Here is a 25,538-nt window from a genome sequence, read left to right as displayed (position 1 = left end):
ACGCGAGATGACGTTGGTTTAAGCTTCGTAGGGCACTACATGGATCCATTTAATCTTAGGTTACATCCTCATGCAGATCACTATCAGGCTAGCCCACATGGACTTTTATTGGGTGATGGACAAGCCCGGTCCCAGCTAGCGAGTAGATATGCATTCCCGTGTAAGTCACGTCCACCAGTGCTGTTATACTCGATGAAATCGCATTCATGGAAAATGAAACAACACAAACAGGCTAGCTAGTCTGGCATAGCATTAAATTGCCCCAGAACCCGTCAAACCTCAGCACAAGCTTGCCGACTTGGGAAACTTGTTGATTTCCACACTCCAGTTGCCCAACAAAAACACTGCATCCATCTCAAAATAAGGTGTGACTTGCACCTAGTTGCCGCACCTTATTTCACGCTCAGCTGAAGATGGGGCATCGGAACGCCCACCGAGTCCCGGCCCCTGGCCCTTGCATTCTATGCGCAATCAAGGAAGACAATGGCGAAAGAGCGAATTTGGTTGAGAATCCCATGCACCCCCCCTCCCCCCTTTAGTTACTTCCGACTTTTAGGGCTCGAAGCCCAATTTTCACCCCTCCATCTCGACGCTTCACTTTTTTGTGAACTGGGTCATCCTGAACTTCAATTACTGCTGTGTTGAGATGTCAGATTCAGAGGGGCCCAGACCGAAACCGAGAAGATGGAAAACGGACCTCTGGAGGTGGCGTGACAGGAGTGGGAGGTCATCGACTTGTGAATGCTTGGAGTGGTGACGGCGTATTCGCTATCTTCTCAGGAACTCTAGTTTCATTGGCAATGCTGCTCTGTTGCAGTGCTCCAGAAATTGTATATCGCGCTTTATCAGTGCCCTAGATCAGGCAGAGGGTATGGCATAATGTTCATTGCGTGTAGCTCCACAGCGAAGGCCACCATTTCATCAGACTCAAATATCAGGCAAAACATGCGTACGAGAGGTGCCGCGATCAATAGCCAAAAATATGACTTACCATTCTGCTAGACGGCAATAGCATTCGAATGCCGGCTACAGTGAAGAACCAGCCTAGCCTGTTCGGATTGGGCAGCCTCACTTTTTAGCCATTTTGTGCCTAACCCCTAGCTCTACCATGCGTACGCCTTGGGGATCGAGTCATTCTTCTGCATTATCTCGTATATGCCTGCCTCCGATAATAGCAGAAGCATCTGGTTTACGGCCCCCCCCCCAACACGGCCGGCATTACTCCTATGTGACTAGTGACTAGACGCAGCGAGACTGCCTTACTTTCTACTTTCTTTGTTTCTTGGCAGGGATTTAGAGATCTCATCTACTTAAACATGGATATCATGTGTTGTCATCCGAACTATGGCGGAAATTGCCGTTAACATGCTAGTGTCACTTTGAAGACAAGGAGGAGGACCCTGCCACCTTCTGGTATACGAGCAGAGAATAATTATTCAAAAGTCCCTGAAGTGACTGGGTCTAGCCATGGGGGCATCAACACGATCTCAGCCCCCCTCGAAGGGTGCTGACGAAAGGTCTGGCGGCTGGCTACCTGCGATCGTATGAGCCATTCGTAAATGCTCGACTTGATCCAATCAACATCGCATGAAATTACATCACGGTCCAAGCAGCATGTGGCGTCGACATGATGGTGGATGATTTCCTAATCCGTCCACATCCGTAGGGCAACATCCGAATTGCATATTCGGATCAACGGACGTTCCATATGCATGGTCTCAGCACCTGGATACTTGTAATGCCATTCGTATCAGCCCAACTATCACTCTCCTTGCAGAATTGAAGCCAGTGTCACCATGTGATGGAGCACTACTGGTCTAATGTTAACCCTGCATCGAATACCAGCCACCCCTGACTCGCAGTATAAACAGACCCATCGCCACAACACTGTGACCCTAACCAGAGAAACAAAAACAGTGAGTGTTGTTACACAGCTGAATGTAACCGTTCACATGCTCGGCCCATCCCTATCACGCCGTTGTATCGCCTCGCTCGGCGACCGCAGCAACTTTTCTGGTCTTTTTTGGTGGCCTTTTCGACCATCGACCATGTCCACTGTCCAAACTTACACCATTCTGGAATCCGCCAACGATAGTCACGATACCATCTACAATGCCATGACAGACACACACCAGCCCATAGTTGATTCCACCATACAGTCCCTCGCGGACGTCAAGCAGCAGCCGTTCGCTACGTGGTCTACCTTTTGGGTGGCCTTCACAATCCTTTTCATCATCTTCAATATGAAGAATATGCCCGCCATATGGCACGTAAGTTCTTGTCCTCCTTCTACAAATTCAAAAAGAATTTCCTAGATATTTAATAAGCAATTTTTCGTCGTCCAGGTCCGCATCCTCAACTCCTTCCGCTTTGTCCTGCGCTCTCAACGCCCCCGCGTGCCCCTGCAACCGTCGCACATCTTCCAGCCCCTCATCACTTCCTCGTCAGCCCAGCTGATGGAGATTGACTTCAACCTGCACAAGTCCAACTCCTCCTACTTCGCCGACGCCGATATCGCCCGCTCGCATCTGGTATGCACCCTCTTCGCCGAGGGGATCGCCACGATGCGTGGCGGCGCGAATGCCTACACGGGGTCAGGACAGCCCATCTTCGGGCTGGCCTTGGGCGCCGTCTCGTGCAGTTTCCGAAGAGAGCTGATGCCGTATGAGAAGTACGAGATGTGGACCAAGATCTTGGCGTGGGATGAGAAGTGGCTTTACATTGTGACCCATTTCGTGAAAAAAGGGGCGGTGCGGCCGGGGAGTCATTCCTTGTATCCTGAACAGGCTGGGTTCAAGCCAGGGGTTGTTGAAGACGATGGCAGTGATGATCAAGATCCGCGTCTTGACATGGAGGAGAATGTATTCGACCTGGAAAAGAACCTCTTTGCCACGGCATTGAGCAAGTGCGTCTTCAAGTCTGGGCGTAAGACGGTGGCGCCTGAGCTCATGCTGCGATTGTCCGGTCTACTACCAACCAGGGATGAGGACAAGAAGGACAAATATGCGGCCACCCTGAGGGGCATTGAGATAGAAAGGCTACGAGGCATGGAGATGGCACAGATTCTTGCTGCTCGGAACCAGAGACCTTTAGAGGCCGAGTTTACGGGCAGTAACAGAGAGACACTGGGAAGACACAGCGACGGCGCTGGGCTTCTGGGCTTGTTCGGCACTGGCCTGAATATTTTACGCTTGAGGAAAACACCTATTTGGTAGTTCTTTCCACATTGTAGATACATAGGTAATTTTGCATCAATGACCACAATATATAATGTGAACACCACCGGACCTGTGCCGAAGATGGAAATTGTGGCGAGTCCAAGTCTGCCGGCTCTAGCCAACGACCTGAGATAGATGACAGCACTCATGGACATGATCTGAAACAATCGCATCAAAACAAGCGAAAGGGTATAAACTACTTACACAGTGCCTGGGAATTGCAAGTCCCGGGGTCTGTCAAGCGCCGCAGTAGCAGACTCTCTCAAAGACGGCAAATCCAATACGCTCTCCACAGCACCAACCCCGAACTCTCCCTTGCTCAGATAAATGAGTTTCCCATAATTGGCCAAGCAATCCAAACGACAAACGGTTGGTCGATCGCGACTTCGGTATGAACACTAGACTCCGCGACTCATCTTTCGCATACACGAAACGGAAGCTTCACCTGCAAAGCCGTTATCCAGTCTCAATCTCATTTGAGTTTCCGAAGCGGTGGCCCAAACGCTCTTCGGGGATTTCGCCTCACTGGTTGCGTACAGACTAACGAGTTACCAGGAAAAACCTCGCAACCTGGCAGAATTGGCTTTCTTGACACAAAACAACCCCTCCAGTCCCCTGCTCTCCAGCTGCCGGTGCACACCTTGCCACCATCAACTAGACCAGTGACAATGGAGGACCACCAAGTTCCGCTGGGCAGCAATAGTCGTGATCGACGGACTGTGTCTTGTGTTTTTGCATACGGCTCAATGGGAGCCCGAGTCGACATGCATCCTGTTGATGTAGGGCACTTGCATGGCAACCGTTACAGGGTTGAATGGCCTGGATTGGGCTGATCTGTCGGTTGGTCAAGAGGCTGATGCTAGTGAGCCCTTGGAATTCAAAACAAAGAAATGCAGCAAAAGGTGCTTGTAGTCCTAACCTTCTCTTGTTCCGAGTCAACTTGTTCCCAAGCTCTTGAGCACTTGGCATATCCGAATTCCAGCTCGATCTAGGTGTTTTCGTACTGCTGATCTGTACGTAAGCACTTATATGTTACACGGGACCTACTGACGAATCAATGGCTGACTTAGTTACTGTAAAGGGTCTTCGACGAAAAAATGGCCGACCCTTCGTGCGCCAACAAGTCACCTCCATCTCCGGACGGCGGCCCGGATTCGGATGAGAACTCGCCTGAGCAAGGCAGTAGCTCTCATCAAACATCTCAAACCAGAAACGGCGACTGCTCACCTGCCCCGTCGAGAGCACCGTCGGAGATGAGTCCAGATACCGAGAAGAAGGCTGTAGAAACTGTGAACCCGCAACTGCAACTGACCCAGTCTCTTATCGAAGCGCTTGATTTCTCGAATGATTCCGAAGAGAAGCCGTTGTCGACAGCCAATGTCACTATTGGCTTGTCACAGCTGGATGATGCAGGAGGAAGCCACGATACCGAGGAAAAGGAAACAGATGCTGCTGGGAACAAACCTTGGAAATCGATGCTCGAAATCTTTGAAGAACACAACACGAGCCACTTGCTCACTTCGGATGCTCATCACAGCTTCCTCAGCACTGTCGAAGATACCACAACAGACACCACGCCTCCTTCGCGAGACTCTCTCTCGGGAAGACCGTCTGAGACACCTCAAAGCCTGACAGAGAACCCAGTCCACCCACATGTGGAGAAAGCGCGCCATGACCTCAAGATATTCGCGCGGCAGTTCCAGCGGCAGGGGAGAATGAAAGAAAAAGAGGACCGTCAACGGACACCCGCTGACACCGCTGTACCTACCGCCGAAGAAGAGGCCAAGCACTTGCACGGCTTTCCGTTGTTCCTGCTCATTCTGGGTTTAGATCTGGTAATTTTCTTGATATCGATCGATAGAACCATCATTACGACAGTAGGTTGCTTCGTAGCCACTCCATCGTATCTTTATGCTGACATACAAGCCAGGCTATCCCGTTCATCACGGGCGAGTTCCATTCCACCGCCGACATTGGCTGGTACGGATCCGCATACCTCATGATAGCATGCGGTTTCATGCCCGTGTTCGGGCGTGCCTTCACCTTGTTCACTGTCAAGTGGGCGTACATATTTTGTTTGTTCATGTTCGGGCTGGGGTCTTTGATTTGTGCACTTGCGCCCAATTCAAATACTCTAATTGTTGGCCGCGCAGTCGCAGGGTTTGGCAGTGCAGGGACTATACCGGGTAGTTTTGTCGTCGTAGCGGAAGCCGTCCCGCTACATACCCGGCCCATCTTTACCGCCATCGTAGGTCTCATGTAAGTTAAGCAATGAGCCCCAATATGATTCCAAGCTGACTTGACAGGTTTGGCGTTGGCGCCACGTGCGGTCCGGTTCTTGGCGGCGTTTTTACCGATCTTGTGGTATGTATCTCATGTCCTCCTTCCTTGCAAGATGGAACCCAAGGCTGACAGTGAGACAAGAACTGGCGGTGGTGTTTTTGGATAAATCTTCCGATTCTCAGTCTCCCACTTACCGTGATGCTCCTGGTCTTTCGAGGCCGACCTCGCCAGCACAGAGACCGGTCCGTCTTGGACCGTCTTGTCAGTATAGACTTCGTTGGAAGTTTTGTACTGCTAGGGGCAATCACTATGCTTTTTCTGGCGCTCGAAGACACCGCATCTGGGGCGGATTGGGGTAGTCCCAAAGTTATTGGCTTGCTCTGCGCGTTTGGTGTGACATCGGGGCTGTTCTTTGTATGGCAGTGGTGGAAGCAAGATGGTGCCCTGATCCCACCTCACATCATCACCCAACGAACGGTGGCTGCCTCGTGCCTGCAGGCTTTCTTCTCATACAGTATCCTCGTCATCCACGCTTATTTCCTACCAATCTGGTTCCAGGCCATCTTGGGAGAGACTGCGATCATGTCTGGTGTTGACATGATCCCATACGTTGTGGCCAATGCGCTGATGTCGCTTGTTGCGGGTGCTTTCGTCTCCAAAGTCGGTTACTTCACCCCTCCTGCCATTGTCGGAGGCGCCATTGGTACTGTTGGCTGTGGAATCCTCACCCTCCTCCATCCAGGTATCAGCACTAGGGAGTGGATTGGTTACGAGATTCTCGTGTCGGCAGGCTTCGGCCTATCAATCCAGATGAGTTTCTCATCAGTCCAGACAGTTTTACATCCCGAAGACATTGGAATTGGCACTGCCGCCGTAGTGGCCATGCAGTCACTTGGAGGTGCCATCTTTGTTTCCGTCGGCAACAGTGTCTTGTTGAGTCGTATCAGAGATATTTCAGTCGGAGAAGGCCCGAGTGCCATTCCGGTTGGCCCGATCATTCAAGCTGGCGCAACGGCATTTCGCGACATGGTCCCTCCTTCGCAGCTGCCTTTTGTGCTTGATGTAATTAACAAAGCCCTGACGACTGTGTTTATGCTTGCCGTTCCGTTGGGGGGGCTAGCAACCATCGCGGCTTGTTTCATGGAATGGAAATCCGTCAGAGGCAGGGTACCTGTATGATTGAGGATGGGAAAAAGGAGGCAGAGAAAATGATGAGTTTGGAACAAAATTTGGCCGCCATGGCCAGAAATTTGGTGTTGCAGAACTTATCGTTTGTGGGCATACATGGTTTCGATGACCTCAATAATCTCTCACCTCGGCTGGTAATCGAGTTGGTAAACCCCATAAGCTTAGTAATCGCTCAACCTTGATCTGTGAAGGTACGCACTGGAGTTGGGCCAAAGAAACCCCGTAGTTATCCTGAAGTATTATACTGGTTCCATCACAGTGGCTGTCGAATTCACACTTTCATCAACAGTGCAGATGCGAGGCAACGCAAGACCTAACCAAGCTGCCTTCCAGATACCCTGAGCAGTTCTGGTACAATGACAGAGGCCACTGCCGCAAAGAATGCGTGTGCGGTTTTGAGACCTACCATGAAGAGTTGGTATCAAAGATGGCTTGAGTCCAACCTGCATGGCATGCAGGACTCCTAGATATGTATGTTAGCAAGCTCCACCTACAAGATGGGTAAAAGTTCTTATTGATTAGATACTTACCAGTTTGCTTGTCAGCCACATCTACGTTGCGAGAATGGATAACCTCCCAGCTTGTCTCAGCCTCGCGCAGACGTCATTTATTTGAGCTTTTCTTTGACAAACGAGCTGTTATTTCGTTCTCCAAAAATTGACACCTCCAAGACTTTGGAGAATGCAGTCTAGTTGAAACGTCCGGTTGGCTTGTTCGCAAAGGCCGCACGGATTTCTCCGCAACGACTGCGCACGGACCCCATCTGCAGTTGGTGATCGCGAATGGTAATTGCGGCCTCAATGACTTCACTTACTTTTCTCTAGTCTTTTTCTGGCATTCACATGCATGAGGATCCATCTGTTCTGCCTGCAGATTGTAGACCATCTGTATTCTTACGACCGTGTAATACTGGTTTCATTCACTTGACAACCGCACCGCACAGTATTTACACAGCTGTCATCGCCTATTTGTTGTCGACTCTCCACGATCGATTCTAACACCAGCCAAGTCCCATCATCTACAACACCGCGAAGATGATGGACCAACGCGAACTGACCCAGCGCGTCAAGGCGCTGCAGAGCTCCCTTACCAAGAACGAGCCTCCATCCGAAATCATGTCGCAGATCGAGTTCCTCAAGAAGGAAGTCAATCCGACCGAGGAGATGTTGCGCGTGAGTTGTCTCCTCCTATCGCATTTCCGACTTCGCATCGCGCGTTCCGATGTCATGATTCACTACACTACACTCCGTGACATTATGTTACGTTATACTCTGTGACTTGTTTGATTTGCTTTCGAATCAACTCCTCAGCAGCACATTCCACTTCGTCAAAGCTAACTTGGCCTGTCTCCTAGACCACCAAGGCAGGGCTTCTTATGGGAAAGTTGCGCCAGAACCCCAACAAGGACGTCGCTCGCCAGGCTAGCGCCATCGTTCTAAAGTGGAAGCAAAGCGTTGAAGCAGAGAAAGCCAACCGACAGAAAGCGAAGGCCTCTGCATCACCTGCCCCTGCTGCTTCCCCCCTCCCCAAACCGATTATGGTGGCTACGAAGCGCAAGTTTGAGGGCGACCCAGAAAAGCGAAAGTACACTGAAGATGGCGTCGACGTCAAGCGCACCAGCTCCCAAGTTCGCAACAACTGCATCGGTCTTCTCTACAACGGCTTGGCCTACCGTTCCACTGAGTCGGTTGACTTCGTTATTCAGCGCGCCGTAGAAGTTGAGGACGCAGCCTTCAAGCACTTCAAGAGCGAGAACAAGGACTACAAGGACAAGATTCGATCTCTGTTCTCGAACCTGAAGAACAAGACGAATCCCGAGTTGGGCAAAAACGTCATGTCGGGCGAAATCACTCCAGACCGCTTTGTTCGCATGACGTCTAAGCAGCTCATGTCAGAGGAGCAGCGCAAACACGACGAGGAGCTCGAAAAGGAGAACATGAAGAAGGCCCAGGTCCCCATGGCCGAGAAGAGCATCAGCGATACCCTCGAGTGCGGCAACTGCAAGCAGAAGAAGGTCAGCTATAGTCAGGCTCAGACTAGAAGCGCTGATGAACCTATGACGACGTTCTGCGAATGTATGAACTGTGGCCGTCGCTGGAAGGTGAGTCGGGCTCTCTTCATTTTCATCTAACATTGTTTACTAATTCTATGCAGTTCTCTTGAGCACTATACCCTCTTCTCCTCGCGGTATTCATGCTTGGGTGGTTGGCCAACCTCTGGTCTTAACAGCTGCACATACGAAATGATTCACGAGGTTCTGTAGGTACCTTTACGCGCAACGGCATACGCTGGCCGGCGTCAATTGATTTCTAGGTGGCAAGGAGTTGCGGTTGATATCACAAGCAGAAAATGGATTGATTTGATTTGTGTGACGTATTCTTAATCATTGCATATCGTTCCGTGTTTCCATGAACACGGACATTTCTGGTTGGAATCAAGCCTTTAGAGCTTAGATGATTTGTATCATAGATCGGGATGCCATGTATAGAATTTTTGGGGCGTCCGAGATCACAAAAACCCTCGGTTGGATCACTGTACCATTATGAGTCCTGCTTGATACCCAGCAGCTCGGTCAGGCTTTCGGGCTTGGGCTCGTCTTCGAGGCCCATCTTGGCAACCTGCTTCCAGAACTTGCTCAGGTGTCTCGTCCCCGAGTCGCAAAGAACTGTCACAATCTGACTTCCCTCGGGCAAGCTCAAAGCAGTGACAACGGCAGCAACACAGTTGACGGAACTGCTGCTGCCAGCAAAGATACCATCATTCTCAACCAGCCAGCGCGCCATCTTGCAAGCCTGCTCGTCCGTGACTTTGACCGCGTCACTGATCAAGTCCCTGCCCGCCTCGAAGTTCTCGGTGATTCGGTTGATGCCAATGCCCTCGACGATGGTGTCGACCTGTTGCCGCCGCCTGGTGCCCTCCTTCTCGGTGCTCGAGTACATGACGCCATGCCTGACCTTGTTGTACAGGCCACTGCCCTGCGGGTCGGCGAGAACAATTTTTAGGTTGGCCAGCTTCGCTTCCTCCTTCAGATACTTGGCGACACCCGCAATCGTGCCTCCCGTGCCGGCACCTGCTACAAAGGCGTCTACATGGCCGCTGGTTTGGTAGAATATCTCAGGCCCCGTGGTCTTGAAATGCGCCTGCCAATTGGAGTGCGACTCGAATTGATTAGCAAAGAAGCCGCGGCTTGAATCTTCATTCGAGTCGGTGTGCTCCTGCGCCCTCCTCCTAGCCAGGTTGACAAAATGATCCGGGGAAGTGATTGGCGCAACGGGCACACGCTCAACCGTTGCCCCGAGATGATGCAGAAGATCTGACTTCTCCAAGCTTTGGTCGTTGGGCATGCATATGTGCGCTTTATACCCCTTTGCGCGGGCGAGCGCCGCAAGCGAGATGCCCGTGCTTCCCACCGTTCCTTCGTAGATAGTGTCTCCTCGCCCCGGGCTCAGCAGTCCATCCTCCTCAGCCACCTGGATCATGTTGAGTGCCACGCGGTCCTTGGGACTGTTTCCGGCGCCGTTGAGGAACTCGACCTTGGCCAGGATGGTGCGACCCGTTGCATCAGATAGGCTCTTGATCTCGACCAGCGGCGTGTTGCCAATGCAGCCTTCGATACCTTCTACCACACCGGCTGATGGCGGTAACTGTAATTCTAGCTTCTTCTCGCGATCTTCTAATTGCACTGGACCCCAGAAAAGACTGGACCGTCGTCGCATGTCCGAGTCTGAAGTGGTTGGCTTCCGAGTCCGCTTATTGTTCCGCCGGTTTTGCTGATACCGTCTTTCCAGATCCGGGTAGAAGTCTTTGAAACCGAGGGTCACAAAAATACCAGCAATAAAGGCGATGGCTACCGCCACCGATCCGTAGGCTTTTGGGTGATGTCTCAACGACATTTTCTTTTCTTGTCAGACCTTCAGATGTTTTATGAGGCCATCGTGGCGAGGTATTCTGAGTATATAAACTGGAAGAAAAAGTCGATAGTTCGTATGGTGCTTAATGAAAGTGGGAGTTTCAAAATAAACCTCGTCCTTCGTTTATGCTAAATCGAACCAATACTCACTTTGGTCTGTCATGACCAGGATCGTCGTTCTCAAGTTGCTACTATGTGCGCAAGTCCAAGGTTGTCATTCGCCTAACACTGAGCTGCCCCGTCACGAAACTTCAAGGTCTGAAGCTCGGGCCACAGTTCCCTATTCACACCGCACCTACCCGCTCTCAGCATCAAAAGTTGACGAGAGCACTTGGAAAGTTGACTCACGTCCACAACATGGACTCCCCCATCGTGGCCCAGGTCTTTCGACAGCTGTTCCGACATCCAGCATGCCAATCGCAACGGAACCTTGCGGCACTGTCGTCATGCATCCAACATGGTCGACGCATACAGCAGCAGAGGAGGAGCATGTCCCATCGTCCAGGCTTTCGAGGGGCCAAGCCACCACAGAAGCCGAATGAGAGCGACTGGCAGCAGCGGACCGAGCTGGTCCAGGTCAATATGACCGAAGAATACAAGTCTTACCCCATAGTCACGGCGGATGAGCTACGGAGCCGAACTGAGAGGCCCAGGAAGGTCAAGATGCTGATGCGAGACTTCATAGAAGGTGTGTGTTGCTGTCTCTGGATGGCTTTGGATCCGGCATTGTCTGTGACAGCGATTGACTGACAGGAAATTCTAGACAGTCTATACAACCCCTCCTACGGCTACTTCTCCAAGCAAGCCGTCATCTTCTCTCCCGGAGAGCCTTTCGATTTCCTCTCGCTTCGCGACGAACCCGCCTTCTTCTCGGAGCTCAGTCAGCGCTGGATCGAGTTCGAACAAGATTTGGACTCTAAGCTCGAGATGCCCAATGAAACGCGGCAGCTTTGGCACACCCCGACAGAGCTGTTTAGGCCCTACTACGGCGAAGCAATTGCTCGCTACCTCATGTCCAATTACATCATGTCGACATATCCGTACCACGATCTCATTGTCTACGAAATGGGAGCAGGTCGGGGAACCTTGATGCTGAATATCTTGGACTACATACGATCAGTAGAACCCTCTGTGTACGACCGCATAAAATATAAGATCATTGAGATTAGTCCGTCGCTGGTCGCCATTCAGAACTCGCAACTTCTCGCCACAGCTGCAAGTCGTGGCCATGCCGACAAGGTCGAGATTATTAACCGCTCCATCTTCGATTGGAACGATCGTGTACCGTCGCCTTGTTTCTTCATCGCGCTCGAAGTCTTTGACAATTTCGCACATGACATCATCCGTTACGATTTGACAACAGAGCAGCCGCTGCAGGGCATGGTGCTCATAACGGCCGAAAATGACTTCTACGAGTTCTACGAGCCCGTGTTGGATTCCGTTGCTGCGCGGTTCCTGCGCGTACGGCATGCAGCGACAGGCGGTCAATATCGCGTACCATATCCCAACAGCAAGCTCCTTCGCTGGGCACGGAGCCAGATGCCATTCGCGCCCAACCTGAGCGAGGCCGAATATATACCTACGCGACTAATGCAATTCTTCGATATACTCGAGAAGTATTTCCCCGCTCATAGGCTCGTCACGAGCGATTTCCACAAATTGCCGGATACCGTCAAGGGCTTGAACAGTCCCGTAGTGCAAACGCGATATCAAGGACGGATGGTGCCTGTCAGGACACCGCTAGTTCACCAGGGATACTTTGATATTCTGTTCCCCACGGACTTCAGGGTAACCGAAGCCATCTACGGCGCTATTACGGGGAAGCTCACTCGCGTCATGTCGCATGAGCATTTCATGCAATCGTGGGCATATGTTGAGGATACGCAGGTGCAGAGCGGGGAGAATCCCCTATTGACCTGGTACAAGAACGCCAGTGTCATGGTTACTGTATGAATGGGGAGGACTTGTAAAAACTTGTACAGAGTGCAGAAGAAATGTTCCAATCCAATTGTGTATACGGAATTTGTTGGTTTGCCAAAAGCTTCTTGAGAGCTCCGTGATATGGACTGGGAACTAAGTCTCGGAAGGACTCGAAATAGCAGCAAATTATTTTAACCGCGACAGGCTTCCGTCAGACCGTAAGCTGACAGCCAAAAAGAATTAGTAGTCTAGAAATTGGACAAGTAATGGAAACCAAAACTATCTGATTGATGTATCAACTGTGGAGATACAGGTGATCGAAACCTGGACTTCTCGCAGGCACTTTAGACCATGCAAAGCGAGCGCTCTACCACTGAGCTATATCCCCAACTGATTAGTAATAAACATTTTTGCTAAATGCGTATATATCTTGTTGAAAATAGATATTTCGCAAGTGGATAAAGCCGGCCTCAATATTTTCTGGTTATCGTGGGTCTGTGGGTGCGTTATTCACCAACAATCATGTGAGACATACACAAATGCTACAACAATGAACACTATTTCCTCTACCATCTACCAAAGATGCAAATGCCGTCTCTTTTGCGACTCCTGCCGCCATATTGCTTCAAAAACGAAATATGATCGAGACATATTCTCACCACGCAACTTAGAAATGGGGATGACATACCCCCAGTATAGACTCATTGCTTTCCACACTATGCTACCACACACTAAAGTGACCACCTTCCCGGACCAGTGAACCAGTCAATTTAACCTGGAGACCAAAAAAGCATCGCTCTCCACATTTGTGCATGTTGTGTCCCACTTCGGTAGTAGACTATGCCATTTCCGATGATGCAAGAAAACAGTTCAAAAAGAAAAATATATAAATGGCTTTGGCAACCTCAAACTTCCATCCAACCAAGCACATTTTCAATGTGTGATTAGTACGGTGTTATAGTATAGTGGTCAGTACAACACGTTGTGGCTTATTCAATCTATAACTTGTCCGTGTAGACCCCGGTTCGATTCCGGGTAACGCCAACTTTTTGTTGTTTCCCTTCATGTTCAGACAACAACATATTATAATTTGCACGGTTTGGTTTGTTGGCCAATTGTTTATCATTTTGCGTATTTTGCGTAGTAATATTTTTTTCAAGAACGAAACCTCAAATACATTCATTGGTTTAAGAGATGACAGCCAGTAGTAAGTAGTAAGTAACCATTACCGACCGATTTATATTCAACCGGTGGGAGAACTTCCTCGTAAGAAAGCAACAAATGCCCCAGAAAGCCATGGAATAGCAACTTGATGGTTCAAACCCATCGCAGTAATATAATAAGTAACTCGTTAGACCTGAAAAGAAGCTGCCCAGTCCATTTACATGTATGTACAATGGTGCAATTCGCAGCTATCATGTACATAGCCTACCTACCAGTTGTTTAACAACGACCTGAATTTTCTTCGGGAAGGGGGGCGACTCACCACGCGAAAGAAGCGCTCTGCAGACGAAGGCGTATTGGACCAAAACTAGAAGAAACCATCGATAAATCTGCTAAGTGGGTTGACCAGCGATTCCATCACTTTGTATATTCATGGACTTACGCCAATCGTTGCGCGTACTGACAGTCGAGTCCAACTTGCCAAACTAGATTGTAGTTTGTAATCGCACTGTCATGGAATACTTAGTCATAGTTCAGTTACTATTTTTCCTGGCCGTCATCTAGAACTCATTACCAGGGCAGCGAAGCTGACAACTATAGCAAGCAGAACTTCAGGATGGTGATGATCGACATATCTTGTTCATTTGTTAATGCTTCCATTCTATTCACGGTCAATGGAACAGACTGGGTCGCCATCTGGCGTCGTAATCAGTAAAAAACCTGCTGCTTTCTCTCTTGAACTGGAAGTGTAACCATATTGGGTTTCGATAATATCGTTACTAGATTCCAGGTGTGATATAATCTTTTGATGATAGCATGGGAAAGCCACACCGGCCAACGTATCTCAAGGGGTTCTCTACTATCAAATCCGCAAATTAGCCCAAGACACGCATACGGCAACATCTAAATGCGATAGTCCTGTCGCATGTTTACCCAAATGATGCCACAGCTGTTTGAGTGGTAACTAGCTCATGTTTGGCTTCGAAAATTACCTGTGAGAGACCTTAGCGGCAGAGGTGTGTACAGGTGAAACATATAAGCTATTACATCATGTATATAACGGACTTATATATGACAGTCTTAGTAAATTATAAATACCAGTAAATTTCTTACTCCTGGTGTAATATTTTGCACATCTTGATCTTCTGTGACCATAACGCATCTGCAAGCAATTTCTCGATGTCTTTGAATGGATGCTCCACATTCAAGTCGTGGAGTGAAAGACGACCTTGCCATGATTACAAGCCATGACGAAGACACGAATTATTTACGTCAAGTCACGGCTTGTTCGGCAAGGGTTCCCAAAGCTCTAAAAATATGTTCATCCTCGGGCGTCCGGTTTTCAGCTGAACAATTATGCATGAACCCAAATCTGGCTTGAACGATCGGACGGCTGAAGTATTTGGAAATGACATGCTGCACTCAGAGAGGAGATGATGATTGATGTATTCTCCCGAAAGTCCTACTGGCACAATTTTCTTCGCAGGTTCTCCCACCTTGTCACGAACCGCAGTGATTTGTTTTATTCAACGCCCTATCGATCAATTCGTTAGAATAGGCAGTTCGGTATTACGAATGTTGTCTCAACTTGCAAAGTTAGAGTTCCCTGATCTACCCAAGAAAGCCAAGAAGGAATGTTGCTGAATGGGACGACAGCTAAACACACGGGCATGACCTGATTACACTTTCTCATTGCAGCCGCGCCATCAACAACTCTACACCACCCGGCGGCGACATCTGGTTTGATGGCATGAATCAGCAAAACGGACAAGCTCGCGATGACGGCAGCTCACCCCCACTTTAGAGTGGTATAAGTCCAAGTCGATGTAAATAGCTATAAATAGTGACGACGGAAGGGTGATAGCCCAGCTCGACGCAATCAAGTAGTTTGCTAGAGTAGTCATTGACCGTGACAATATACCATAACTGTCACTGATTGTCGCCATTGACTTATCCAACTCGTAAAGGATCACAACTAAATCAGCACACTTCATCTCAACGAGTCTGCCGCCCGTCTTATGCCCAACGTTTACTTCTGCCTTGAACTTCTCAGGAACCTAGAACTTGCGTCGAACGACATCGTGACAGATGTCATAAAGTAAAAAGCGACGCGAAGGGAAGCGCGTGAAACGCGGAGATGGCGCCTTACTTACCCCAAACCGATCACTCCGCTTCCCACAGTTCCCTCGTCTCATCTTTCATCACCCAACTCGAAATGATGGTGGGCCAATTTGCCGTGGGCGACTTTTCTTCGTCAAGGGAGCGCCGTCGAGGTCGCAGTCCCTCGCGGCGCAAGCCTCTCCCGTATACTTCCCGAGTCCTGCACCGCTGTGATGGCAATTCAAGTATTCGTTCAAGCATCGATAATGGAGCCGGCTCGCTGTGCTTGGATTATCGGGACTTGCATAACCAAATTGCCACGGTCGAGATTGATCCCGAGGGAGACGTATTACTCATTATGGGTGAGAGTTGCGTTGAGAATAAGACGAAGACTGAGCCTGAGCCCGAGCCGGAGCAGATCACCCTTATGACCTTCAAAGTTTGCTCCAGGACGATATCCCGCGCCTCAACTCCATTGAAAGAAATTATCCTCATGGAAGGGAAGAAAGTGGACATAAACAACGAACGATGGATCGTCCACCTCCCAGACGACCTACCAAAACCATTCGCCACCCTCCTGAAAATCATGCACGGCTACTTTGATCAAGTCCCCGTTGGTAATCCCCACACATACGGCGAGATCTATGAAATCGCGGTCCTCGCGGACAAATACGATGTAGCGCGGCTACTTCGCCCCTGGGCATCTCAATGGATCAAGAGCCTGGGCACCCAGCTGGAAGACACCGACGTCAACGCCATCGAGTGTCTGGAGCGTCGATCGTGGATTGCGTGGGTGCTCGGGGGAAAGGAGACGTTCTGTCGTTCGCTTTATGGGCTCGCCATCCGCGCATGCAATGATGCCAGTCCCAAGGAAAAGAACAAGTCGATTCAGCTCCAGAACCTCTTTCACGAGATAAAAGAGCCGCCGGGAGCTTTGGGTAAGTAAATTGACAAATATAGTTCGACTCAACTCGAAAGATGTTTGTTATTGACGTCACAACAGATGCCATCACAGCCCTACGTCTCGAGATCCTCGAAGCCATGCTCAAGCCCTTCAGAGATTCCGAACGAGCCATCATCGCGCAAGAAAACACGACCCCTTCCGGCTGTTTCGGCTGCGCAACGCACTCAGCCCGCTGCAACGACGTGATGCTAGTTTCCGCGATCCGATGTCTGGCTATCTCTGGACTGTGGCCCCTTCCCGAACCCTCCCAGATCGAAGTGAGCGCCTGCTCAATAGAGAAGCGGCTTCGATCGCTGAACATACTGGCACACCCACGACACGCGAAGTGTCAGCAGTCCTTGGAGTCGTTTTTGAAGAACCGGTGGCCGTCTCAGGGGCATAGTCTGAGGATAACAGAGCCGCAGCGGCGCCATTTGGAGGCGCAGGCGAAGAAGACGGGGCTGGAGCATGTGGCATTTGATGTATAGTTAATCCAACAGTATGGCATACAACGTACTTTGCAGCGCCGGGGTTTCTACCGTGTTTCTGCGCTGAAAAAGGAGACAAGCCCATGGAGTGCGACTTGCAGATATAAGGTATCGATATAATAGTGCATACAATGTACCGTGTTCTTAATTTGCATTGTTGTAATCAATGTTGTGCTGTATTGCCTCACGGTTCCATCAGCGTATTCCGTTGGCTTAAAGGGGCAAATAGCTCACATGCGTCCACAATCGCTGTAAAAGTGTAAGATTAATAGCCATCGTCTTCAACTTAAAAATAGTCAGCGCTGCAATCCCCTCTATACAAGTGACAAGAGTCGGCCATGCTTCCAATGCCACTATGCCTATGGACGGCAGACCAACCCCACCCCTTTCAATATAAGCGCATCTAAAAAACGCCATAAACATCATGCCTTCCTAAGTACCATCAATAACCCCTTGAGAACGCCGTGCTGTAATAATAAGTTTACAGAATTATCTCTTTCGAATCCTTGGCACTACCCTCGTTGGGACAGTATGGGCACTTGAACCGGCCGTTCTTAGTCATCCTTTGTAAGCTCTCTCTTGCCAGTACGTGTCCACACGGCAGCATCATCGGCGGGTTGGCGTCTGTCGTTTGTTCTTTGCTGACAGGACACACAAAGATGGAATGGTAGATCATGCTCTTGGGGAGAGGGGTCTCGAATGCGAGTTCCTGTTCCGTCGTCCACTCGGTGTTTTTCCCCTTGACCTTGTTCAAGAATCTCATCAGTTGTGGCAGAGCTATTGTACCGGCTGTGGCGGCTATGTAAAGGGGTGATTCGGCGGAAAGACCGAGGAGTGAGCAAAACTCGCGTGTGAAGGATGCCGCCACCTCGTCGAAGGCAAGGGTGGTGTCAAAGATGACACGGTAAGGGGAGGCGCCGAGGTTGGAGGCATACACCATGGCACAACTGAGTTGTTGGATCTCGCGCAAATGTCGGTGCCGGAAGCGGCTGAAGTTTCTCTGCGCATAGTCCAGGGCCCCGGAACGCCCGTTTGCCGAGCTGTCAGGGAGGCCGTTCACTTGTGGTCCTTTGAAGAGCCAGATAAACTGCAATTTGCACAACTCAAATTCAAGGTTGGAACCCCTGGCTTCAAGCTCAGCTGCATTTTCATGGGCCCAGTCTATGGCGGGAAAGAGATCGTGTGCTTTGAGCGAGGATAGTATAGAATACATGTCTGAGAAGGCGGTTTGGAGAGCCTCCGACTGAAGTTCAACCGGTATCTCGGCGTCCATCGTCGCATCGGTGGGGGTAGGAGAGCGGGGCGAGGTGGGTGAGCGGAGGGTTGAGGGTGGAAGTCGAGTTTGCCGTTGGTATTGCGAGGCGCCGGGTTCTGGTCCTGGCTCGGCCTCACTTATGAATGTCGAGGCCACGCCAAACTGACCCTCGCGGAGAAGATGCATCGCGATGGCGCGGTTGATGAGTTGAGGATGGTCTGCCATAGGATCATGGTTGGTGGGTAGGGGACCCTTAAGGTTCTTGTCCTTTGGTTCAAATGCGGCCGTAAGGGCCTTGTTGTACTTGGTTTGCGCTCTGTGTACATTTCTGAGATGTTCGTTGACGCCTTCTAGGCCTTCTCGTGTCGGGTTTTGCAGCTTCGTGAGCGTTAAACTCGTGGTATGTGGGTCGTTTGCTGCGATTCAAGACCAGTTGGCACAGCTCAAAAATATGGGGAGATGCTTACCTGTAGCGATCTTCTCTCTTGCGTTGGTCAGAAGGTCGATGATGTTGTCGACATGTCCAAGCGCATTTGACAGCTGGGCCGACTGTGTCAGCTTCTTCAGATCCTCGTCAAGCTGTAGCATAGCCATTGTGTCTGTCGTTTGTTATGCGAGTCGGCGGTAATAACCTCTCGAGATAAGTTGAGCTCTCGTGATCTCGTTCACAAACAATAGCCGATGTGCTGCTGAGTAAGTGACCGCCACGGGTAGCTGCATTTGCCGCTATTCATGCCCATCAGTCTGTGCTTGGATGGTATGGCCCTCGTTTGTGGTGCACCTCTGGAGCTGTTAGTGACTGGGACATTCGGTCTATAGCGTCCAGATAAGAATGAAGTCGGGTTGAGCTGCATGTGTGTTGTAAGTCTGTTCATCAATGCCACTCGCTGCGTCGCTGCGAGGTTAGCGGCATTGGAGCGAGTTGCATAACACTCTGCCCGGGCCACCTAGTGCTCCGCCACAAGTCGGCGCTTGCCAAATCCGACCTGACTGCGGGGCATGGAACTGGGGAGCTTTCTACGTAGTATTGTAAATTCTCGAGGTTGGATATTGATACTGTCATTTGAACCTTGTATTTTTCTATTTCTAGAATTTCCAAATGCGATTTCTCATTTCGGCTAGGCCGTGTTCTCGCTGCGAAAAGGAAGACTCCTTCTAGCTTGCCAGCTACATGCCTCGAATAACGGCACTTCAAGCGACTTGACTCAATGACATGCGTCATTAGCAGACCCCGCCAAGTCAAATCACCAAGGATCATTCAAGACGGTGAAGCTCCAGTTGGCCCCTGGAAAAGGCGGGACAACCGTTGCTGGTTTCGGGACTCGCCTGGGGAAGTTACAAGGGTATGTTCCAAGAACAGGTCCAGCGTAATGGCATCACATGCGAACGTTGGGAGTCGGCGTTGTTGATTCTGTTATATTTCCCACGCGTTGTTTTCGTGACATTACAATGTTCTTTTCTTAATTTCACCCAACCTACGATGCACCGCAATCCCTTACAAGCAAAGCTACAACCCCGTGGAGAATCATGGCGCGATTCTCCCTCCCTGCGAACGATGCAAGGATTCACAAGGAAGAAGAGCTCTCACTCATGAGGGTTGCCTCGCAGAGGAATGCAAACCCTCGACCAAGCCAGAACCAGAGCCAAGTGGACGGTACTGTGACGCCGCAAGAAATTACGAGGCAGCACACACCTGCCGAGACAATCCCGTCTCCAGCCCCGAGCCGTCGCCACGTCGTGTTCGCCGACCCTGTCGCTTTCCGATATCTCGAGGAGGACCCTTGCGTGGACGTTGTCGAACGAAAAGGCGTCTTGCGCGGCTACGAATTATATCTTGTTGAGCAGTGGGCATGCTCGCGACTGTCGCCGACTCTGGTCATAGTCACATACACGGGCGATGAGAGGCATTCTGTCGTCGTGGGCGTCTTAGCTATACCTGAGGATGAGAGTGCATGGACCCCACGACTGCGAGTCTATTTCAAGGCAATACAGCAGTACCATGCACGGCCGAAGCAGACTCTCCTGGGGGAGCTAATGGTGACCAACCTCAGCAGCTTTCCCTCGGCTCTGACTGTCATCTCGGTTCCTGATGGCGATATCAAAAAGCATCGCCAGGAGTTCATAGTCAATGAGAATCTTAAGCGTTTGGGATGCTCCGGGCGAGCAGGATTGACGCTGTCGGAACCAACGGCGGCCGCCAAGGCCAAATTCGTACAGCTATACAAGACGAATGAGAAGATACCATTTGCTGAGGCTGTGGTGGAGCTGGTCAAGCTGTGCCAGGTCGCATTATTCATATTTGGGAAGTTGGACCAAGAGTACATCGACGGCCTTCTCTGCGACGTGACAGAGAGAGCCGTTGGTAACTGGTGGACTGAATTCGGTGCGGAATACTACAACGTCGAGCCGACTGACGGCATACTTGGTCCCACTACCGTCGTTGCATTGCTCGGCTTGTTGATGGGTGCGAGGAACCGATTGAGCTACTTTGGTGCCCCTATTTCCAAGGATGTTTTCGACATTGACTCGACCAAAAGGGGCATCGGCTACTTCCAGAAATATCAGAAGTTAGAAAGGACCCGACGATTAGATCGACAAACCTTGCACAAACTTCACGGCGTCACTGCCAAGGCAGCTGCTGGAGAAGGATGGGGCGTGCAAAAGGCTGTCAAGTCAACCGTCACAGAAATCGGTGGTAAGCGAGGCGAGCTGGTATTAGGCATGGTCAGCGGGCGCGATAAGGGTGGCTTGGGGGACATTGAAACTTTGGACCTGGACAGGTTCACAAGTCTGATTCATGGAGAACGTGCAAAATGGCTATGGTTTGGCAAGCCAAAACGCACGACCATAGAACACGATCGATCAATACCAGATATGAGCAATCTCCTTTTTGGCAAGGAAGACTCGAGAGACTCGAATGCTCAGTCGAAAAAGACACAGTCCATGCCATTAGACGAAGAGGTGGAAATGAAGCGAATGGAAGAATCACCTGGTGTATACTCTGCGCCGGCCCCTGGTTCCGCGACTAGTGTGACAGCTGAAAGCCCTGAGAAGGATGCTCTGAGACGGGTGGTCCTTAAAAGTGTTGTAGGTAAGATGAGCGATGCTCGCTCGGGCTTCGGGCGCATCAAAGATGCTGTCTACAGCGGGGGCGGCCTGAGAGGCCACGTGAGTCGTCCGTCCAAGGACGAGTTTGAAACTGGATATCCGGGCATCACTGGATCAGTATTGTCAGGCTCGTCCCCAGTCCTGGTGGCAAGTCCCGTGCCTGGCGCCATCGGCCGGACATTTACCTGGAAGAACAAACCAGACGAGTACAGAGATGGTTACCGGAAGGATATGGACTTAACCTCTGCTCCTGCTTCTATTCACCCGGGCCAAAGCGAAACGCCGCCAAGTGGATCTAGACCTGTCACTCGGGCCGCGGATGACGTTGTATCGGATAATGAGACCAAGCGGCTTTCTCGGGCCATGGAGATCCGGAACGACATAGCCCCTATCAAACCTTCCGTGGTGGGTTTAACAGCAGATGAGAACGAACTGCAGGGACCAGCGCTGGAGGCTAAACGCCGGCTTGATACGTCCTTATCGCACCTTCATCGACGACATAGCATTGCGGGAACGCAACCACCGCTAGGCACGCTAAACGAATACAGATGGCCACGAAGACTATCATTTGGAGACGCTGAAGAAGCAGTACTCCGATGGACAGAATTGATAGAACTGGATGGTGGCGAGGACAAGCGTACGTCGGCAACGCTCGAAAAACAAGCTCAGGTGGCAGAGGTTGCTTGCAGCCTCTACGCCAATATCCTCGACATCAAACAAAGCCTTGAGCCATGGGTCGACACCAAGATCAAGTCCATCGAGGCCATCAACGATCACTACGCGCGCCAACAAGAGAATTTACAACACCTGTACTACCAGCTCACCGATGAGTATCAACGCGCTAAGCAGGCCTCGCAGGAGATCATTGGCGAGGAACGCGCCCACGTGACCGAGGCGGTTAAGGATGTCGAGGTTCTGGTTGCAAAGCTGGAGTACGAGATGAACGCCCTCGTGTCCAGGGTGCAGGACGTCGAAGATGGTGTTGCGCAGTTCGAGCTCCAAGTTGAAGCCGTCGAGAAACGGGCGGAAGAGCTCAAGATGCAGCTCGAGACGGAAAGCTGGGCGCATTGGGCCGTCAGAACGTTGACAGGGATCGGCACCGGGCCGAATATTACACAGGCCGAAGTGCGAAAGTGAACGTGTGAAATCTAAACGGAGTAATGCTAATCCTGTTGTTCACATGGGAGCGAGTCTGGCTTTATATTCTATATAGGTTGCATGGCATATGGTAGGGTCTACTGGAGGGTAATAGAGGAGTTCATGAGGATGGGACTGCCATCATTTGATGCAGCTGGATAACCGGAGAGTTGTGCTTTAAGTAACATAGACTGTCTGGCTCAACTTTTCATAGCTCAAAGTATACGAAATACTGCGGCAGCTTGACTGGATTCAAATCAGATTCTCTGTGCTTGGGCACGTACATGGCTGTTGAGCTTGTGAATGAACAGTGCACTATGGAAATCGCGCTTCGTAAGTCACGAATGTCCTATGATCTGTGCTCTTGCGTGGTGTAATGGGCGTCATCATCATCATCGCACGACGGAACAACCGTCTGTCGGAATTACGTACTACTCCACACGGAGATGTCCGGCGGCAGAGAAACAAGAGAATTGTTGCCAGCCAAACAAAAACAGGCGCCCGTGATTGCAAACAGTCTGAACAGTCTGCCGCACGGTCGCTGTCTATGTTTCTAGTGGTTTTCTACGCAACTACTTCCGTACATGAACTTACTCAGCATACAGGCCTTGAGACAGGATTTCAAGGCTCGACTCGACCAGTTGTTGAGACGGGGTTTTGGAGTTGCCAGAGGTGGGGTGTATCGATGATGTAGAGCTAAGGCGTCTTTTTGCATACATCCCCTAGGAGATCAGCAAGGGCAATCATTTGGCCGATTCCGCCACCGCCGCCCCAACAGAAAATGGGTTCTTTACAAGCATAAGTGTTTTCACATGCATATTTATGTGTGGAACTCATCTGATGCCTATTGTTAGGTCCGAATTTCAGGAGCACACGTGATCTCGGGTTCGGATTTACGTGTGCCGGAAGTCTGGAATTGACTTGGCTTTCGCGTGGCGTGCCTTCGCTCGCTCAAGCCCGCCGTCACCTCTGTCCGTTCCCGCAAGAAAAGGCATTGATTGAACCCTGTGGGTCCCCACGTCAAGCTGTACTCAAACAAACCAACTACAACTTGCACCATTTCCAGTCGTTAACAACCTCTACATTGTACTAAAGAATCATTTTCACACCACTTTTACTGAGTCACTCCTTTTCAAGTAACCAAAATACGCTTTGCGCCATCATGAGCGCATCATCCCGCGCTGCCCGTCGGGCCGTAGCTATAAACCCCTTTGCTGCATCGCGGACAGCACTGCGGCCTGGCCTCGGCCTTTCAGCAAGTCACATCGGCAGATACACAAGAAACCTACCGGCAAACACACACGCACTCGCAATCCTGGTGCCACTCCGCAACATATCGACCGAACGCCACTCGACAGGGCCTCCTGATGGACCGCCTCCGGGATTCAATGCGGCAGAGGCTAAGAAACCACTACCCAAGGATCCAAAAGACAAAGCGCCAGCGAAGAGGGCAGCAGAGGCGGGTTCAGCCTCCAAGCAGATAGATCACAGCGCCGATTCCAGGACAGCGGCGCCACCGAAAGAGAAACCCACGGGCGAGGCCAAGACATTGACCGCGCTGGCTGCCAAGAAGGAGATGGAGGCGATACAGAAGGAAGAGAAACAGGGCAAGAAGCTGACGCTCGGCCAAAGAGTCAAACACGAGATCCAGCACTACTGGGATGGCACGAAGCTGCTGGCCACCGAGGTCAAGATCAGCACCAGATTGGCTGTCAAGATGGCCGCCGGCTACGAACTTACCCGGCGAGAGAGCCGGCAACTTCAGCGCACAGTACAGGATCTTGGGCGTTTGGTTCCCTTCTCGGCCTTCATCATTGTGCCATTTGCCGAGGCGCTCCTGCCAATTGCCCTGAAGCTCTTCCCCAACCTGCTGCCCAGCACCTATGAGTCCCAGAAGGACAAGGACAAGAAGGCCGCTACCCTTCGGGCAACTCGGAAAGAGGTTAGCTCTTTTCTGCGTACCACCCTAGGCGAGACTGGTCTGCCCTTGACGCAGTCAACAGCCCAGAAAGAGGAGTTCGCTATCTTCTTCAAGAAGCTGCGCGCCACTGGGGAGAAGCCCACGGCGGAAGACGTCATCAAAGTCTGCAAGATTTTCAGAGATGATCTGACCTTGGACAACCTGTCAAGGCCGCAATTGGTTTCCATGTGCCGTTACATGAACCTGAACACCTTCGGAACCGACATGATGCTTCGGTACCAGGTCCGCCACAGAATGCGACAGATCAAGAGGGACGACAAAGCTATTAGCTATGAGGGCGTCGACAGCCTGAGCGTCTCGGAGTTGCAGATGGCCTGTGGCAGCCGCGGCATCAAGACGCACGGTGTCTCCCCTGCGAGGCTAAGAGACGACCTCCAAGGTTGGCTCGACGTGCGATTGAAGCACGGCGTGCCATCGACTCTCTTGGTCCTAAGCAATGCCTATATGTACAGCCAGAAGACTGAGGAAGGTGGCTTCAACGCTCAGATTGATGCTCTGACAGGCGTGCTCTCCTCCATTCCGGAGGAGCTGTACCACGAAATTGAGCTCGAGGTGCACAATGCTGAGGGTGCCGCCACCAATAAACAGCGTCTTGAAGTTTTGCGCGAGCAACAAGAGTTGATCGATGAAGAGAACGAGCAGAACCAGGAGAATCAAGAGACGGGCATGGCCACCCCTCGCGATGTGGACGACATCGACGAGAAGGAAGAGCGACAGATGCAAGCCGAGAAGCAGGACGCTGCAAAGGCACAAGTCAGCGAGGTGGCCGGCGCCGAAGCTGCCCAAGCCGACGCAAATGGCCATTCGCAAGAGAAGAAGATGGAAGCGAAGAAGAACGAATAA

The 25,538-nt window shown here is 50.9% G+C and overlaps 9 protein-coding genes and 2 non-coding genes across 11 annotated transcripts; 8 read left to right on the top strand and 3 right to left on the bottom strand.

Moving 5' to 3' along the window:
* Positions 1-2,117: 2,117 nt before the first annotated feature.
* On the top strand, positions 2,118-3,215 carry BCR38DRAFT_356859 (uncharacterized protein; the record flags this gene model as incomplete). The annotated part of the gene is made up of 3 exons (XM_040857056.1): positions 2,118-2,270; positions 2,346-2,791; positions 2,825-3,215. The coding sequence occupies 3 exons, from the start codon at positions 2,118-2,120 to the stop codon at positions 3,213-3,215; spliced, it is 990 nt and encodes a 329-aa protein (XP_040709651.1).
* Positions 3,216-4,933: 1,718 nt separating this feature from the next.
* Positions 4,934-6,926, top strand: BCR38DRAFT_403300 (major facilitator superfamily transporter; the record flags this gene model as incomplete). The annotated part of the gene is made up of 4 exons (XM_040857792.1): positions 4,934-5,095; positions 5,149-5,477; positions 5,525-5,582; positions 5,643-6,926. The coding sequence occupies 4 exons, from the start codon at positions 4,934-4,936 to the stop codon at positions 6,678-6,680; spliced, it is 1,587 nt and encodes a 528-aa protein (XP_040709650.1). The 3' UTR covers positions 6,681-6,926.
* A 726-nt stretch (positions 6,927-7,652) lies between these two features.
* On the top strand, positions 7,653-9,041 carry BCR38DRAFT_125357 (transcription factor S-II, central domain-containing protein). Its single transcript, XM_040853509.1, has 2 exons — positions 7,653-8,790; positions 8,844-9,041. Exons 1-2 carry the CDS (start codon positions 8,065-8,067, stop codon positions 8,850-8,852), a joined length of 735 nt encoding a protein of 244 aa, XP_040709649.1. The 5' UTR covers positions 7,653-8,064; the 3' UTR covers positions 8,853-9,041.
* A 188-nt stretch (positions 9,042-9,229) lies between these two features.
* BCR38DRAFT_491127 (cysteine synthase-like protein) lies at positions 9,230-10,582 on the bottom strand (the record flags this gene model as incomplete). The annotated part of the gene is made up of 1 exon (XM_040864621.1): positions 9,230-10,582. The coding sequence occupies one exon, from the start codon at positions 10,580-10,582 to the stop codon at positions 9,230-9,232; it is 1,353 nt and encodes a 450-aa protein (XP_040709648.1).
* Positions 10,583-10,956: 374 nt separating this feature from the next.
* Positions 10,957-12,552, top strand: BCR38DRAFT_491126 (S-adenosyl-L-methionine-dependent methyltransferase; the record flags this gene model as incomplete). The annotated part of the gene is made up of 2 exons (XM_040864620.1): positions 10,957-11,287; positions 11,363-12,552. The coding sequence occupies 2 exons, from the start codon at positions 10,957-10,959 to the stop codon at positions 12,550-12,552; spliced, it is 1,521 nt and encodes a 506-aa protein (XP_040709647.1).
* Positions 12,553-12,821: 269 nt separating this feature from the next.
* BCR38DRAFT_t371 lies at positions 12,822-12,907 on the bottom strand. The gene has a single exon. It is a non-coding gene; the product is annotated as a tRNA-Ala (tRNA).
* A 563-nt stretch (positions 12,908-13,470) lies between these two features.
* On the top strand, positions 13,471-13,563 carry BCR38DRAFT_t372. The gene has a single exon. It is a non-coding gene; the product is annotated as a tRNA-His (tRNA).
* A 2,257-nt stretch (positions 13,564-15,820) lies between these two features.
* On the top strand, positions 15,821-17,214 carry BCR38DRAFT_491125 (uncharacterized protein; the record flags this gene model as incomplete). Its single annotated transcript, XM_040864619.1, has 2 exons — positions 15,821-16,721; positions 16,787-17,214. The coding sequence occupies 2 exons, from the start codon at positions 15,821-15,823 to the stop codon at positions 17,212-17,214; spliced, it is 1,329 nt and encodes a 442-aa protein (XP_040709646.1).
* A 481-nt stretch (positions 17,215-17,695) lies between these two features.
* Positions 17,696-19,063, bottom strand: BCR38DRAFT_462000 (CTLH/CRA C-terminal to lish motif domain-containing protein; the record flags this gene model as incomplete). The annotated part of the gene is made up of 2 exons (XM_040862595.1): positions 17,696-18,885; positions 18,937-19,063. The coding sequence occupies 2 exons, from the start codon at positions 19,061-19,063 to the stop codon at positions 17,696-17,698; spliced, it is 1,317 nt and encodes a 438-aa protein (XP_040709645.1).
* A 933-nt stretch (positions 19,064-19,996) lies between these two features.
* BCR38DRAFT_356846 (uncharacterized protein) lies at positions 19,997-22,714 on the top strand (the record flags this gene model as incomplete). Its single annotated transcript, XM_040857054.1, has 1 exon — positions 19,997-22,714. The coding sequence occupies one exon, from the start codon at positions 19,997-19,999 to the stop codon at positions 22,712-22,714; it is 2,718 nt and encodes a 905-aa protein (XP_040709644.1).
* A 1,162-nt stretch (positions 22,715-23,876) lies between these two features.
* On the top strand, positions 23,877-25,538 carry BCR38DRAFT_356927 (LETM1-like protein-domain-containing protein; the record flags this gene model as incomplete). Its single annotated transcript, XM_040857062.1, has 1 exon — positions 23,877-25,538. One exon carries the CDS (start codon positions 23,877-23,879, stop codon positions 25,536-25,538), a length of 1,662 nt encoding a protein of 553 aa, XP_040709643.1.

This window comes from Pseudomassariella vexata, assembly GCF_002105095.1.
Source record: "Pseudomassariella vexata strain CBS 129021 chromosome Unknown BCR38scaffold_27, whole genome shotgun sequence".
Lineage (NCBI taxonomy): Eukaryota > Fungi > Ascomycota > Sordariomycetes > Amphisphaeriales > Pseudomassariaceae > Pseudomassariella > Pseudomassariella vexata.
The sequence above is the reverse complement of the archived record's forward strand: the minus strand, read 5'-3'. Positions and strand labels throughout refer to the sequence as shown.